This window comes from Pleurodeles waltl, chromosome 3_1, assembly GCF_031143425.1.
Source record: "Pleurodeles waltl isolate 20211129_DDA chromosome 3_1, aPleWal1.hap1.20221129, whole genome shotgun sequence".
Classification (NCBI taxonomy): Eukaryota; Metazoa; Chordata; class Amphibia; order Caudata; family Salamandridae; genus Pleurodeles; species Pleurodeles waltl.
Window position 1 is genome coordinate 408900697 of NC_090440.1, and position 15453 is coordinate 408916149.

The window sequence follows — 15453 nt, forward strand, 5'->3', positions numbered from 1 at the left end:
AGGTTATGATACTGATGTTTTGGCCTCTGTCCTGGATTTCGGTGAGACAGACTCTGAGGCTGTTGGGACTCATGGCCTCCTGCATCCTGTTAGTCAAACATGCCAGATGACATATGAGGGCCCTGCAGTGGGACCTGGAGTTCACGTGGGTGCAGCATCAGGGAAATCTTAGAGACACAGTTCAGATCTCGGAGAGAACTGCAAAAGACCTGCGGTGGTGGTTAGTGAACTGCAATTGGGTCAGAGGCAGACACCTCTCTATTCCCCAACCAGATCTTACAGTAGTGACAGATGCGTCGCTTCTGGGATGGGGCGGCAATCTGGGAGCGGCGAAGATCAGAGACCTTTGGTCTCCAGCGGAATCCAGACTCCATATCAACTTATTGGAGTTCCGGGTGATCCGACTGGCATTGAAAGCATTTCTTCCTGTTGTAAAAGGGAAGATAGTGCAGGTGTTGTAGGAAGTTGGCTCTGTATGTGCTATTTCAAAGTAAGGAATAGCATGCACAGAGTCCAAGGGTTCCCCTTAGAGGTAAAATAGTGGTAAAAAGAGATAATACTAATGCTCTATTTTGTGGTAGTGTGGTCGAGCAGTAGGCTTATCCAAGGAGTAGTGTTAAGCATTTGTTGTACATACACATAGACAATAAATGAGGTACACACACTCAGAGACAAATCCAGCCAATAGGTTTTGTTATAGAAAAATATATTTTCTTAGTTTATTTTAAGAACCACAGGTTCAAATTCTACATGTAATATCTCATTCGAAAGGTATTGCAGGTAAGTACTTTAGGAACTTCAAATCATCAAAATTGCATGTATACTTTTTCAAGTTATTCACAAATAGCTGTTTTAAAAGTGGACACTTAGTGCAATTTTCACAGTTCCTAGGGGAGGTAAGTATTTGTTAGGTTAACCAGGTAAGTAAGACACTTACAGGGCTTAGTTCTTGGTCCAAGGTAGCCCACCGTTGGGGGTTCAGAGCAACCCCAAAGTCACCACACCAGCAGCTCAGGGCCGGTCAGGTGCAGAGTTCAAAGTGGTGCCCAAAACACATAGGCTAGAATGGAGAGAAGGGGGTGCCCCGGTTCCGGTCTGCTTGCAGGTCAGTACCCGCGTCTTCGGAGGGCAGACCAGGGGGGTTTTGTAGGGCACCGGGGGGGACACAAGTCCACACAGAAATTTCACCCTCAGCAGCGCGGGGGCGGCCGGGTGCAGTGTAGAAACAAGCGTCGGGTTTTCAATGTTAGTCTATGAGAGATCTCGGGATCTCTTCAGCGCTGCAGGCAGGCAAGGGGGGGATTCCTCGGGGAAACCTCCACTTGGGCAAGGGAGAGGGACTCCTGGGGGTCACTTCTCCAGTGAAAGTCCGGTCCTTCAGGTCCTGGGGGCTGCGGGTGCAGGGTCTCTCCCAGGCGTCGGGACTTTAGGTTCAAAGAGTCGCGGTCAGGGGAAGCCTCGGGATTCCCTCTGCAGGCGGCGCTGTGGGGGCTCAGGGGGGACAGGTTTTGGTACTCACAGTATCAGAGTAGTCCTGGGGTCCCTCCTGAGGTGTCGGTTCTCCACCAGCCGAGTCGGGGTCGCCGGGTGCAGTGTTGCAAGTCTCACGCTTCTTGCGGGGAGCTTGCAGGGTTCTTTAAAGCTGCTGGAAACAAAGTTGCAGCTTTTCTTGGAGCAGGTCCGCTGTCCTCGGGAGTTTCTTGTCTTTTCGAAGCAGGGGCAGTCCTCAGAGGATGTCGAGGTCGCTGGTCCCTTTGGAAGGCGTCGCTGGAGCAGGATCTTTGGAAGGCAGGAGACAGGCCGGTGAGTTTCTGGAGCCAAGGCAGTTGTCGTCTTCTGGTCTTCCGCTGCAGGGGTTTTCAGCTGGGCAGTCCTTCTTCTTGTAGTTGCAGGAATCTAATTTTCTAGGGTTCAGGGTAGCCCTTAAATACTAAATTTAAGGGCGTGTTTAGGTCTGGGGGGTTAGTAGCCAATGGCTACTAGCCCTGAGGGCGGGTACACCCTCTTTGTGCCTCCTCCCAAGGGGAGGGGGTCACAATCCTAACCCTATTGGGGGAATCCTCCATCTGCAAGATGGAGGATTTCTAAAAGTTAGAGTCACTTCAGCTCAGGACACCTTAGGGGCTGTCCTGACTGGCCAGTGACTCCTCCTTGTTGCTTTCTTTGTTCCCTCCAGCCTTGCCGCCAAAAGTGGGGGCCGTGGCCGGAGGGGGCGGGCAACTCCACTAAGCTGGAGTGCCCTGCTGGGCTGTGACAAAGGGGTGAGCCTTTGAGGCTCACCGCCAGGTGTCACAGCTCCTGCCTGGGGGAGGTGTTAGCATCTCCACCCAGTGCAGGCTTTGTTACTGGCCTCAGAGTGACAAAGGCACTCTCCCCATGGGGCCAGCAACATGTCTCTAGTGTGGCAGGCTGCTGGAACCAGTCAGCCTACACAGATAGTTGGTTAAGTTTCAGGGGGCACCTCTAAGGTGCCCTCTGTGGTGTATTTTACAATAAAATGTACACTGGCATCAGTGTGCATTTATTGTGCTGAGAAGTTTGATACCAAACTTCCCAGTTTTCAGTGTAGCCATTATGGTGCTGTGGAGTTCGTGTTTGACAGACTCCCAGGCCATATACTCTTATGGCTACCCTGCACTTACAATGTCTAAGGTTTTGTTTAGACACTGTAGGGGTACCATGCTCATGCACTGGTACCCTCACCTATGGTATAGTGCACCCTGCCTTAGGGCTGTAAGGCCTGCTAGAGGGGTGTCTTACCTATACTGCATAGGCAGTGAGAGGCTGGCATGGCACCCTGAGGGGAGTGCCATGTCGACTTACTCGTTTTGTCCTCACTAGCACACACAAGCTGGCAAGCAGTGTGTCTGTGCTGAGTGAGAGGTCTCCAGGGTGGCATAAGACATGCTGCAGCCCTTAGAGACCTTCCTTGGCATCAGGGCCCTTGGTACTAGAAGTACCAGTTACAAGGGACTTATCTGAATGCCAGGGTGTGCCAATTGTGGATACAATGGTACATTTTAGGTGAAGGAACACTGGTGCTGGGGCCTGGTTAGCAGGGTCCCAGCACACTTCTCAGTCAAGTCAGTATCAGTATCAGGCAAAAAGTGGGGGGTAACTGCAACAGGGAGCCATTTCTTTACACAAGCCCCCCCCAGCCCACAGGCCAGGAGACTCAGCCCAAGCTGGGAGAGTCTTCCTAGTCTGTCAGGCGAGGAAGAGTAGGAGAAATAGGCTGGTTAGTTGCAGGGCCTACTCTGCCTTACATCCTTCTGTTCAGGTCATTCCCTTTGGGGAACTGACCTACTTCCACAGTGATAGGACCTAGTCTGAATTGCCTCTTGTCTGCCTCTTCAATGTCTCCACCCATTCTTTCTATTTTGGTCTTAGAGGTATCCACCTCTGCTAACCTTATCTTGGCCAGGGTTACCCCTAGCTTACCCAGAGAGGTTACCCAGAGCTGGAGTAACCCCACCATGACTAATAGGGTCAGGGGGCCTAACTTGCTATTTGGCATGGGGTCAGACCACCATGCTAAGGATAGTGCAGCCATAAAGGCTAACACCCAGCAGAGGCCACTGACAGCTGTCAGTGCCCAGAACCACACCTTTAGCTCTTCACCTAAAAGGGAAGGGGCTAAGTTACAGGCCTCTTTGGGTTCAGGTTGCCTGTCTGCTGTATTAGAGTGGGGGGTTACCACATCTTGTAGTAAACACCCTTCTTCCACTCTTTCTTCTGTTAGCTGAGGAGCCACCCACTCAGGTTTAACAGTTGCCTGACTAGCCAGGACTTCTTGTGGGTCAGGTTGGACTTTATCAGGGCCATTTTTGGAGTTCTCCCCTACTGGAGTAGAATCTCCTTGGCTTGCTGTAACCTTGGCTAAAGGTTGTCCACCCTTCCTACTCTGTTTTCTTTTCTTCTTCTTCTGGGGCCTGCTTGCATTTACTGCAGAGGCAGGACTTCCAGAATCCTTGGGAGAGGACTGGCACTGGACCAGTTCCTCTCTTGGGCTCTGACTAACCTCTGGGTAGTCATTTCCAAGGAGACAATCAAGGGGGAGGTCTGTACTGACTACGACCCTTCTCCAGCTAAGAGTGCCACCCACTTCTATGGGCACTAAAGCCACAGGCCTCTTAGTGACCCTGTCTAGGCTAACTCTTACCCTGGCAGTCTCACCTGGGATGTACTGGTTTGAGAGCACCAGCCTGTCATGCACAATAGTGTGACTGGCACAAGTGTCTCTCAGGGCAGTGGTTGGGATTCCATTCACCAGTAGGTGGTGGAAGTGTCTACTTCCCTCTGGAATCTCCAACTCACCTGTTGGGCCCTGTTTCCAGTTGAAGGCTAGGAAGACCTCCTCATCTGAGGAGTCATCTCCCATGGCTACACTGGTTACCCCTGGAATTTTGTTCTGGGGTTTGTTTTTGGGACAAGAAGTGTCCTTGGTGTGGTGCCCAGACTGTTTACAGTTGTGGCACCATGCCTTAGTGGCATCCCAGTTCTTACCCTGGTACCCACCTTTGTTTTGGGTGGTGTCTTGGGGCCCACCCACCTGTTCTGGTTTTTGGGGGCCTACAGAGGACTCTTTTTCTTTGTTTCTAGTGTCACCCACTTTCTCCTGGGGAGTTTTTGTAACCCCTTTCTTTTGGTCACCCCCAGTGGAAGTTTTGGTTACCCTAGTCTTGACCCAGTGGTCTGCCTTCTTTCCCAATTCTTGGGGAGAAATTGGACCTAGGTCTACCAGATACTGATGCAACTTTTCATTGAAGCAGTTACTTAAAATGTGTTCTTTCATAAACAAATTATAAAGCCCAACATAGTCACACACTTCATTTCCAGTTAACCAACCATCTAGTGTTTTTACTGAGTAGTCTACAAAATCAACCCAGGTCTGGCTCGAGGATTTTTGAGCCCCCCTGAATCTAATTCTATACTCCTCAGTGGAGAATCCAAAGCCCTCAATCAGGGTACCCTTCATGAGGTCATAAGATTCTGCATCTTTTCCAGAGAGTGTGAGGAGTCTATCCCTACACTTTCCTGTGAACATTTCCCAAAGGGGAGCACCCCAGTGAGATCTGTTCACTTTTCTGGTTACACAAGCCCTCTCAAAAGCTGTGAACCATTTGGTGATGTCATCACCAGCTTCATATTTTGTTACAATCCCTTTGGGGATTTTTAGGATGTCAGGAGAATCTCTGACCCTATTTAAGTTGCTGCCACCATCGATGGGACCTAGGCCCATCTCTTTCCTTTCCCTTTCTATGGCTAGGAGCTGCTTTTCCAAAGCCAATCTTTTGACCATCCTGGCTAACAGGGGGTCATCTTCACTGAGAGCATCCTCAGTGATTTCAGAAATGCTGGACCCTCCTGTGAGGGAAGCAACATTTCTGACTATCATTTTTGGAGACAGGGCTTGAGAGGCCCTCGTCTCCCTATTTAGGACTGGAAGGGGGGAATTGCCCTCCAAGTCACTAATTTCTTCCTCTGTGAAGTCATCCTCAGAGGGGTTGGCTTTTTCAAACTCTGCCAACAGCTCCTGGAGCTGAATTTTGGTAGGTCTGGAGCCAATGGTTATTTTCTTTATATTACAGAGAGACCTTAGCTCCCTCATCTTAAGATGGAGGTAAGGTGTGGTGTCGAGTTCCACCACATTCATCTCTGTATCAGACATTATTTTGCTAAAAGTTGGAAGGCTTTTTAAAGAATCTAAAACTGTTTCTAGAATCTAATTTCAAACTTTTAACAAACTTTTAAACTCTAAAAAGAAATGCTAAACAGGATCTAACACAAGGCCCTAGCAGGACTTTTAAGAATTTAGAAAAATTTCAAATTGCAAAAATCAATCTCTAATGACAATTTTGGAATTTGTCGTGTGATCAGGTATTGGCTGAGTAGTCCAGCAAATGCAAAGTCTTGTACCCCACCGCTGATCCACCAATGTAGGAAGTTGGCTCTGTATGTGCTATTTCAAAGTAAGGAATAGCATGCACAGAGTCCAAGGGTTCCCCTTAGAGGTAAAATAGTGGTAAAAAGAGATAATACTAATGCTCTATTTTGTGGTAGTGTGGTCGAGCAGTAGGCTTATCCAAGGAGTAGTGTTAAGCATTTGTTGTACATACACATAGACAATAAATGAGGTACACACACTCAGAGACAAATCCAGCCAATAGGTTTTGTTATAGAAAAATATCTTTTCTTAGTTTATTTTAAGAACCACAGGTTCAAATTCTACATGTAATATCTCATTCGAAAGGTATTGCAGGTAAGTACTTTAGGAACTTCAAATCATCAAAATTGCATGTATACTTTTCAAGTTATTCACAAATAGCTGTTTTAAAAGTGGACACTTAGTGCAATTTTCACAGTTCCTAGGGGAGGTAAGTATTTGTTAGGTTAACCAGGTAAGTAAGACACTTACAGGGCTTAGTTCTTGGTCCAAGGTAGCCCACCGTTGGGGGTTCAGAGCAACCCCAAAGTCACCACACCAGCAGCTCAGGGCCGGTCAGGTGCAGAGTTCAAAGTGGTGCCCAAAACACATAGGCTAGAATGGAGAGAAGGGGGTGCCCCGGGTCCGGTCTGCTTGCAGGTCAGTACCCGCGTCTTCGGAGGGCAGACCAGGGGGGTTTTGTAGGGCACCGGGGGGGACACAAGTCCACACAGAAATTTCACCCTCAGCAGCGCGGGGGCGGCCGGGTGCAGTGTAGAAACAAGCGTCGGGTTTTCAATGTTAGTCTATGAGAGATCTCGGGATCTCTTCAGCGCTGCAGGCAGGCAAGGGGGGGATTCCTCGGGGAAACCTCCACTTGGGCAAGGGAGAGGGACTCCTGGGGGTCACTTCTCCAGTGAAAGTCCGGTCCTTCAGGTCCTGGGGGCTGCGGGTGCAGGGTCTCTCCCAGGCGTCGGGACTTTAGGTTCAAAGAGTCGCGGTCAGGGGAAGCCTCGGGATTCCCTCTGCAGGCGGCGCTGTGGGGGCTCAGGGGGGACAGGTTTTGGTACTCACAGTATCAGAGTAGTCCTGGGGTCCCTCCTGAGGTGTCGGTTCTCCACCAGCCGAGTCGGGGTCGCCGGGTGCAGTGTTGCAAGTCTCACGCTTCTTGCGGGGAGCTTGCAGGGTTCTTTAAAGCTGCTGGAAACAAAGTTGCAGCTTTTCTTGGAGCAGGTCCGCTGTCCTCAGGAGTTTCTTGTCTTTTCGAAGCAGGGGCAGTCCTCAGAGGATGTCGAGGTCGCTGGTCCCTTTGGAAGGCGTCGCTGGAGCAGGATCTTTGGAAGGCAGGAGACAGGCCGGTGAGTTTCTGGAGCCAAGGCAGTTGTCGTCTTCTGGTCTTCCGCTGCAGGGGTTTTCAGCTGGGCAGTCCTTCTTCTTGTAGTTGCAGGAATCTAATTTTCTAGGGTTCAGGGTAGCCCTTAAATACTAAATTTAAGGGCGTGTTTAGGTCTGGGGGGTTAGTAGCCAATGGCTACTAGCCCTGAGGGCGGGTACACCCTCTTTGTGCCTCCTCCCAAGGGGAGGGGGTCACAATCCTAACCCTATTGGGGGAATCCTCCATCTGCAAGATGGAGGATTTCTAAAAGTTAGAGTCACTTCAGCTCAGGACACCTTAGGGGCTGTCCTGACTGGCCAGTGACTCCTCCTTGTTGCTTTCTTTGTTCCCTCCAGCCTTGCCGCCAAAAGTGGGGGCCGTGGCCGGAGGGGGCGGGCAACTCCACTAAGCTGGAGTGCCCTGCTGGGCTGTGACAAAGGGGTGAGCCTTTGAGGCTCACCGCCAGGTGTCACAGCTCCTGCCTGGGGGAGGTGTTAGCATCTCCACCCAGTGCAGGCTTTGTTACTGGCCTCAGAGTGACAAAGGCACTCTCCCCATGGGGCCAGCAACATGTCTCTAGTGTGGCAGGCTGCTGGAACCAGTCAGCCTACACAGATAGTTGGTTAAGTTTCAGGGGGCACCTCTAAGGTGCCCTCTGTGGTGTATTTTACAATAAAATGTACACTGGCATCAGTGTGCATTTATTGTGCTGAGAAGTTTGATACCAAACTTCCCAGTTTTCAGTGTAGCCATTATGGTGCTGTGGAGTTCGTGTTTGACAGACTCCCAGGCCATATACTCTTATGGCTACCCTGCACTTACAATGTCTAAGGTTTTGTTTAGACACTGTAGGGGTACCATGCTCATGCACTGGTACCCTCACCTATGGTATAGTGCACCCTGCCTTAGGGCTGTAAGGCCTGCTAGAGGGGTGTCTTACCTATACTGCATAGGCAGTGAGAGGCTGGCATGGCACCCTGAGGGGAGTGCCATGTCGACTTACTCGTTTTGTCCTCACTAGCACACACAAGCTGGCAAGCAGTGTGTCTGTGCTGAGTGAGAGGTCTCCAGGGTGGCATAAGACATGCTGCAGCCCTTAGAGACCTTCCTTGGCATCAGGGCCCTTGGTACTAGAAGTACCAGTTACAAGGGACTTATCTGAATGCCAGGGTGTGCCAATTGTGGATACAATGGTACATTTTAGGTGAAGGAACACTGGTGCTGGGGCCTGGTTAGCAGGGTCCCAGCACACTTCTCAGTCAAGTCAGTATCAGTATCAGGCAAAAAGTGGGGGGTAACTGCAACAGGGAGCCATTTCTTTACAGGTGTTCAAAGACAACACCACTGCAATGTGGTACTGCAAAAAGGAGGCGGTGTGGGGTTGTGGACCCTTTGACAAGAGGGTCTGCGTCTTTGGACATGGCTGGAAAAGCAGGGATTACCCTGGTGGTTCAACACCTGGCAGGTTCTCTGAACGCCAGGGTGGACGAACTCACCCATCGATGCCTAGCAGATTACGAATGGTATCTCCATCTGGAGGTGGCACAAGGACTCTTTCAGCAGTGGGGAAAGTCTTGGTTAGATCTGTTCGCCTCCATAGAGAACGTGCAATATCAGCAGTGTTGTGCGTTGGAGTTTCCAAAGCCGCAATTTCTCAGTGATGATTTTCAATGCAAGTGGAGTTGAGGCCTCCTGTATACTTTTCTGCCCATACCACTTCTGCCCAGAGTTCTCAAGAAGATCAGGAATGACTGGGCCCAATTCATCCTAGTGGATCTGGATTGGGCACGGAGAGTCTGGTATCCCGAGCTTCTGAAATTCCTCTGATCAGTTTGCCCCTTTGGGAGGATCTTCTGTCACAGCAGCAGGGGAGAGTTCTCCACTCGAGCATGTCAACTCTGCGCCTTCATGTGTGGAGTTTGAGCGGTGGCAGTTGATGGCTTTTGACATTCGGCCCGAAGTTTGTAAAGTTATTTTGGCAGCTAGGCGTCCCTCCACTAAAATGGTATATGCCTGCCGTTTGAAACACGTTGTATATTATTGTACAGATTGGTCTGTTGATCCTCTCTCAGCTTCTCTTTCTGATATCCTTCTCTTCAAACTTTCCATTGCCCAGCAGGGATCTGCTTTGGGTACTCTCAAGGTCTATCTTTCTGTCTTATCGGCATTCCTTTGGCTGCCTGATCAGCCCTCACTTTTCAAATCCCCATTGTACATAGATTCCTCAAAGGGCTTTTACATATGTTTTCTCCTACACCCTTTGTTATGCTCCAATGGGACTTAAATCTGGTCCTCACATTTATGTGCTCCCTTCGAGCCCGTATACAACTGTCTCCTCCGGCTGCTCACCATCAAGACAGCCATCTTAGTGGCAATAACATCTGTCAGGAAGGGTGAGTGAGATTCAAGCTCTGTCATCAAAGCCACCATATCTCACTATCTATCCAGACAAGGTGGTACTCAGAACTCGTGCCTCTTTCCTCCCCAAGGTAGTCCCTATTTTATCTGGGCCAGAACATTGCCCTGCCCACATCTTTCCCTCCACTGCATCCCTCTAAAGAAGAGGAGCAACTCCACTGGCTGGACCCAAAAACAGTGTCATTCTACCTTGACAGCACAAAAGAGTTCCGGGTGGATGACCAACTCTTTGTGGGGTACATTGGAGCAAAGAATGGTCGGGCAGTGCAGAAGTGAACCATTTCGTGCTGGGTCATTCTCTGCATCAAGATCAGCTATGCATTGGCCAGGAAACAGCTTCCTGAGGGCTTGAGGGCTCATTCTACCAGGGGAAAAGCTTGCTACCACTGTGCTAGCTCAGGGCATTCCAGTCCTGAATATTGGTCAGGTGGCAACGTGGGCATCTTTGCACATGTTTCCAAAACATTACTACCTGGACAATCTGGTACGTAGAGACGAACACTTTGCCCATTCAGTACTACAGGACTTTTTAGTGTAGTAGAGGTATCTGCAGCCCACCACCAGGAGGTTATGGCTTGGGTATCTATTCAGAGGTAAGGAATCTGCAGCTAGAAGTCTCTATCAGATGAACAAGTTACTTACCTTCGGCAACTCATTATCTGGTAGAGACTTTATCTAGCGGCAGATTCCTTACACCCACCAATGCCTCCCCCACTCTGCGGATATGTCTAGTAGGGTTAGGCTTTATTCCTTTCAGGGTCCTAGTTTTGCACAGACAAACTGTTAGTTCTATCCATGACTCTGCGCTTCTGGCGTGGAAGTTTGTGGGTAAAAGAACTGATGTACGTGCGCCAGGGTTTTGCCTTTATAGGTGACCGTGACATCACAAATGGCTCCAAGGACGCTGATGATGCCATGCGGACCCAAATGATGCATGCGGATCCGAATGCGACCCGACAGCGCACGCAGGGTATTGGTCAGCAAAAAATTCCAGATTCTAAGCGGATGCCGGGGAAGTCGAAGAAAAGGAATCTGCAGCTAGTCTCGATCAGATAATGCGTTACCGAAGGTAAGCAACTTGTTCTATACGTACATACTTTTCACCACTTCTTCGTTGTGACAATCCGTTCCGTGCACCTAGTGGTGTACAAGTTATGGGCTGAGAACAATGGACCCAGCGCCACTGCTTCTACTTGCCAGACTCGCCCCTTCCTGCATTGTTAAGAGGGAGGAGGGCTTCCCCGGTGTTCAGTAGAAACCTTGGTTTCAATTCTATTCCAAGGGATGGGCTGTTTTGGCTGGTTTCCTAATTTCTGTTAACTGGCTGTTTTGTTTTTGTAGCATTCGGATGTGTCGTAGTGGTATTTAATTAAAATTAGCAATTCACAAAATGGCACACCATAGTAGTAAAGACATGACAACTAGTTTTAAGTAACTTTGCCCTCAGTTTAACAAAACCGAAATCAGAATGAAAAAGTATCAGGTTGTTAATAGAAGGCTCATAAACACCCGATGATACAATACCTAGGTCGGAAAACATGCTGAAATAACACATGTCTTTAAAAGGTAAAGTGGAGCAGAGGCATGTTAATGACGTGCTGTGAAGTCTCGGTAGCAAATTAAGGTGTAAAACTGTGACAACTTGTGTTGTCCCTACAGAGTTCGCCATTAAAGGGGGCCGCGCTTGTAACTTCTTCCCAGGATCCTGGTTGGCCAGGGGCTGTTTAATGTGCGCATCTCCTTCCAAAGAACTTTTATCCCCTACTCCCTGCTCCGTAGTCTTAAGATTGATTTTACAGTGAAATGAGGCTGCCTGACTTTATAACTGTGGCTCCACCTCTAATTGTTGTGTATCACAAGCGCTCTCTAAATTCTACTATGTGATGGACTTTCTTTACATAATCTTGCAATCTCTACCTCTTCACCATTTCATTATCTCTCTGTTTCAGTCCACCGCTGCCATCCTATGTACCGTTTTGAGCAACTTCTTACAGCCTGTCTGTCTGAGACGATTTCGTTTGTTGTACAGAGACTTGGTGGAAAGCCTACTAACTGGAGTTTCTTTTCAGGTACACTGGCTGGAGCAGCAAGTCTCGAAGCGCAGACGGAAGAGGGATCTGATCACTGAGCCGACGGATCCCAAGTTTCCACAGCAGTGGTATCTTGTGAGTAATCCCCGTGTCGCATGCCTGCTTTGACCCGTCCATAGTTATTCACTGTTCGCCAGCATTTTGCTCCCTGTCCCTTCTTAAAGGGGAGAATAGAGGGCATACGCTAAAAATGCAGCTGGGGGAAATGCAGCAGGCAAGGGTCACAGCAACATGGAGTGAGAGGGAGGGCGAGGTATACAGAGGAAAGAAAGCAACCATAGGGGCTGGTAGGGATTTGGGGGTGGGGACTGCTGGAATACACATACACTCTGACAGAGTGCCTAGCCAGAAAAAGCATTTACAATGCATCGGGTCTCGCGTTTGCTCGTGTTAGAGCCGATCGCGTTGTAAACTGCTAACCCGACTTTTCACCTATCGGGCAAAAGTGCATTTATGCACGTAACCCGAAAAAGTGAAATCAAGTAGGTAAAGCGCTCGACTTCTGCCAAGCGAGATCGGGCTCGTAAATTAGTTTAAAAAAAAGTCCACGAGCCCGATGGAAAACAGCGAGCCTCGCATGTTTTCTGTACTTGGTCGCTGCGCTCGAGGAGGGCTTGCCACCGGAAAAGGCATGACATATGCGTGCCTCGACTAATGAAAGCAAGCCGATTTAATTAGGGAAGCCCACGAACCAATAAAAAGCACTGACGTGAAGTTGACAGGGCTCGGAGCCCTTTTCTAAATACATAAGAGTCTCCCTGCTATACGCATGCAAAGCAGGCTCGACCCTAAAAAGGAAAAGTAGTTTCCTGAAAGTGAACAGTGAAAGGCCACAAGTCTGCCATTCCGGAGGATGTTAAAGAGGATATGATCCAAGGGAGGGACTAACACAAGATCTAGAAAGAAAGCCATTAAATAAGAAGCCAAGAAATGAAAGTGACAGTAAAGCCAACCAATGCTAAGCAACGAAGCCCACCATAACTTGGTAGGCCTGCAGTAGGTCTTTCAAAACCACACAGCTTGTGGTGTTTGGTAGGTAAGACCTGACAAGAACTTTCTACCTTCAGCAAATGTTTAAAGAGCAAGACTAATGGAGGTTGCCTAGTACTCTGTAAAGCCGTCCTAAACGTGACTTCTTTTGAGCTAGATAGTTAACATTAATTTTCTGGGAAATATGAAAATGCATAAATTCAATCCTGCTATATAGACAATAATATACAGATTTCACAGTGCTAGCCTGCTGACTAATAATCACATTCTAATGGATCGGTAATATTATTTATCAAGTGTTGAATTTTGAATTGGTCCATTAGGCAAAAATGCCACCCTTGCAAGAAGTGTATCTATTTACAGTAATACCATCAACAACTGTAGGAAAACGAGAGAGCAATTCCGCAAATGATTTCAAGTTTTAAAAAAACAAAACATAGGGCTTTAAGTTTACACCTAAAATAGTTTTGCACTATTTTAATATTTGAGTTTCTATTCATTTTTCTCCTGCTTGGTCCACAGTTATAAACTGAAACAGATCCATTCCACATATATACATACATTTAAGGTGCCAATCAGGTGTATATGGCTTATTAATAATCTGTGCAACCAGCTTAAAAATAAGATCACAATTCATACTGTTTTTTTTTTTTTTTTTTTTTTTTTTTTAAACGCAATTAGTATTGCCGTCACCAAGGTGATTTCTGCCAGATTCATCTTCTGAAATTATAATTGCTGTTTATTGGTGAATCCCTGATCCATAACCCTTTCTAGTAGTAAAACGTGCTTGAACACGTTTTAGGGAGGTCTAATCTTCCAATGGGTAGCAGTTTTATGGTTAAGTAGAATGAGTACACTATCTAATTGAGCCGATTTTGGTGGATTGATTGGTGAATCTTAAAGCATTATCTGATGAGTACACCCCAGGTGGACTCACTGTCACACATTGTCATTTTGTTTCCGCCGAGGAGGAACTCTTGAAGCAAAAGGATTCAGAAGGGAAATAAAGTCTCCACTGCCATTTTACAGTGACAGCAGCCTATCTAAAGCTCCCTGACCACATAAGGACCCCTCTAGAGTGAGGCACAGGCAGACTCGTACTAGGTCAGGTAGATGTTGCTTCCCTCTCCCAAGTACCAGTGGCTTGCTTCTACCCATCACAACCTAGTTTTCAGTGTGTGGTGGGCTTCCTTAGTAATCATCCTGTACTCATTTTTACAGTTTTGTTTCCACTGTTCAGGAAGGTATAAATGTATACTGTGAATTCACATACAACAGCTGAAAAAACATCTTTCTCAACAGCTGTGTAATCACACCAAAAAACAATCTCACTAAAAGCTCCTAAGGAATCCCTCCATTGTATTCATGACTAGGTCGTAGTGATGAGAACTGATGATGAGTCATGCTACTTGTAATGAGTGAGGATTGTAGTCCTTTTAAGAAATACTTTAATATGATTTTTTTTTTCTTGCTGGATACGAAGCATTCTAACTTTGGACCCCAGATACCTAAGCTTTTGGTGCTGTTGTGCTGGAACTATATGCTGGGTGCCGTAACTCTCCACTTGTTCCCCTTTCATATTTGTTAATGGTGAGAAGAGGATTGGCTGCAGGAATTATAAGAGGTGTACATGTATTACACATCTATGCATGTTCAGGCGTGGTAATCTTGCTTTGTCATAATTTGACCGCCCAATCACATGAGGCTCAGTTAGTGACACCCTCCCCCTTAGCATCTCTCACACCTGGATAACTAGGCATCATGTCTGAAGAGGCAGGTTTAGCCTATGAGATTTTATTTTTCATGTTATTGATCCTTTCAATTTTGGGATACATGAATCTTCCACAGGCAGCCAGTCATATTGATGACTGGGAAGCTTTGATCAACCTGAAAAGGAGTCAGGTGAAAATAGCTCTGCACAAGGCTATGCTGTAAGAATATCTCTTCAATACTGCCCCTATTGTTTAAAAAGTAACTAATGAACCCATAATGTTTTTGGATTATGTTCAGGAGAGACTGGTCCCTGATTGTCTTGAAGTGTGCCCAGCACTGGTTCATAATGATTACGGATACCCTGAAAAGCGTTCTGATAAAATGCTTATTGCGACAGCAGCCAGGGAAATTAGTATAAACACTAAGATTTAATTTTCCATGTCCAGAAAAAACTTAGTTCAGTTCATAAAAGTCCAAATGTAAACAGTCTCTGACCATCTCAAAGTTAACAAATTTAAAGATCTTTAAAAGTTTTTTCAGGATACCACGTACCTGTGTTGGGAAGAAGATTGTTACACCTAACCGTCGCCATAAGCTGACAAAAAACACGACACCAACTGGAGACCGCCCCCTCAAAACTGGACCTTCAGTTCAAGCGAAATAAGTGGAAGTGAGGGAATGCCCTTGGTACTTCTGGTAGCCAAGTGAAGCAGACCAAACATTGGCTACCACCTTTCCCACTTGGAGTGGGTTAAACCAAGGACCTCATTTTGTAGGCAGAGATCCGAGGAGAGGCCGAGGAAGATGCAAGAACCAAGAAAGGATACTTTTCAGGTAGTGTGGGTACAAGAATCACCAGTCATGACTTGCAGCAAAAGGAGGAGCCAGCCAGCGCCTCAGTGAAATGGAGAGGAAGATTCTAAACAAGGCATTGGGGGATT

At 47.6% G+C, this 15453-nt stretch overlaps 1 protein-coding gene across 1 annotated transcript in view; it reads left to right on the forward strand.

The window, feature by feature from the left end:
- FURIN (furin, paired basic amino acid cleaving enzyme) overlaps positions 1-15453 on the forward strand; it is a 292604-nt gene that overhangs the window by 177762 nt on the left and 99389 nt on the right. Inside the window, exon 4 of the mRNA XM_069222641.1 lies at positions 11789-11884. Coding sequence (XP_069078742.1) covers positions 11789-11884 — 96 coding nt within the window. The remainder of the gene's footprint in view (positions 1-11788; positions 11885-15453) is intronic.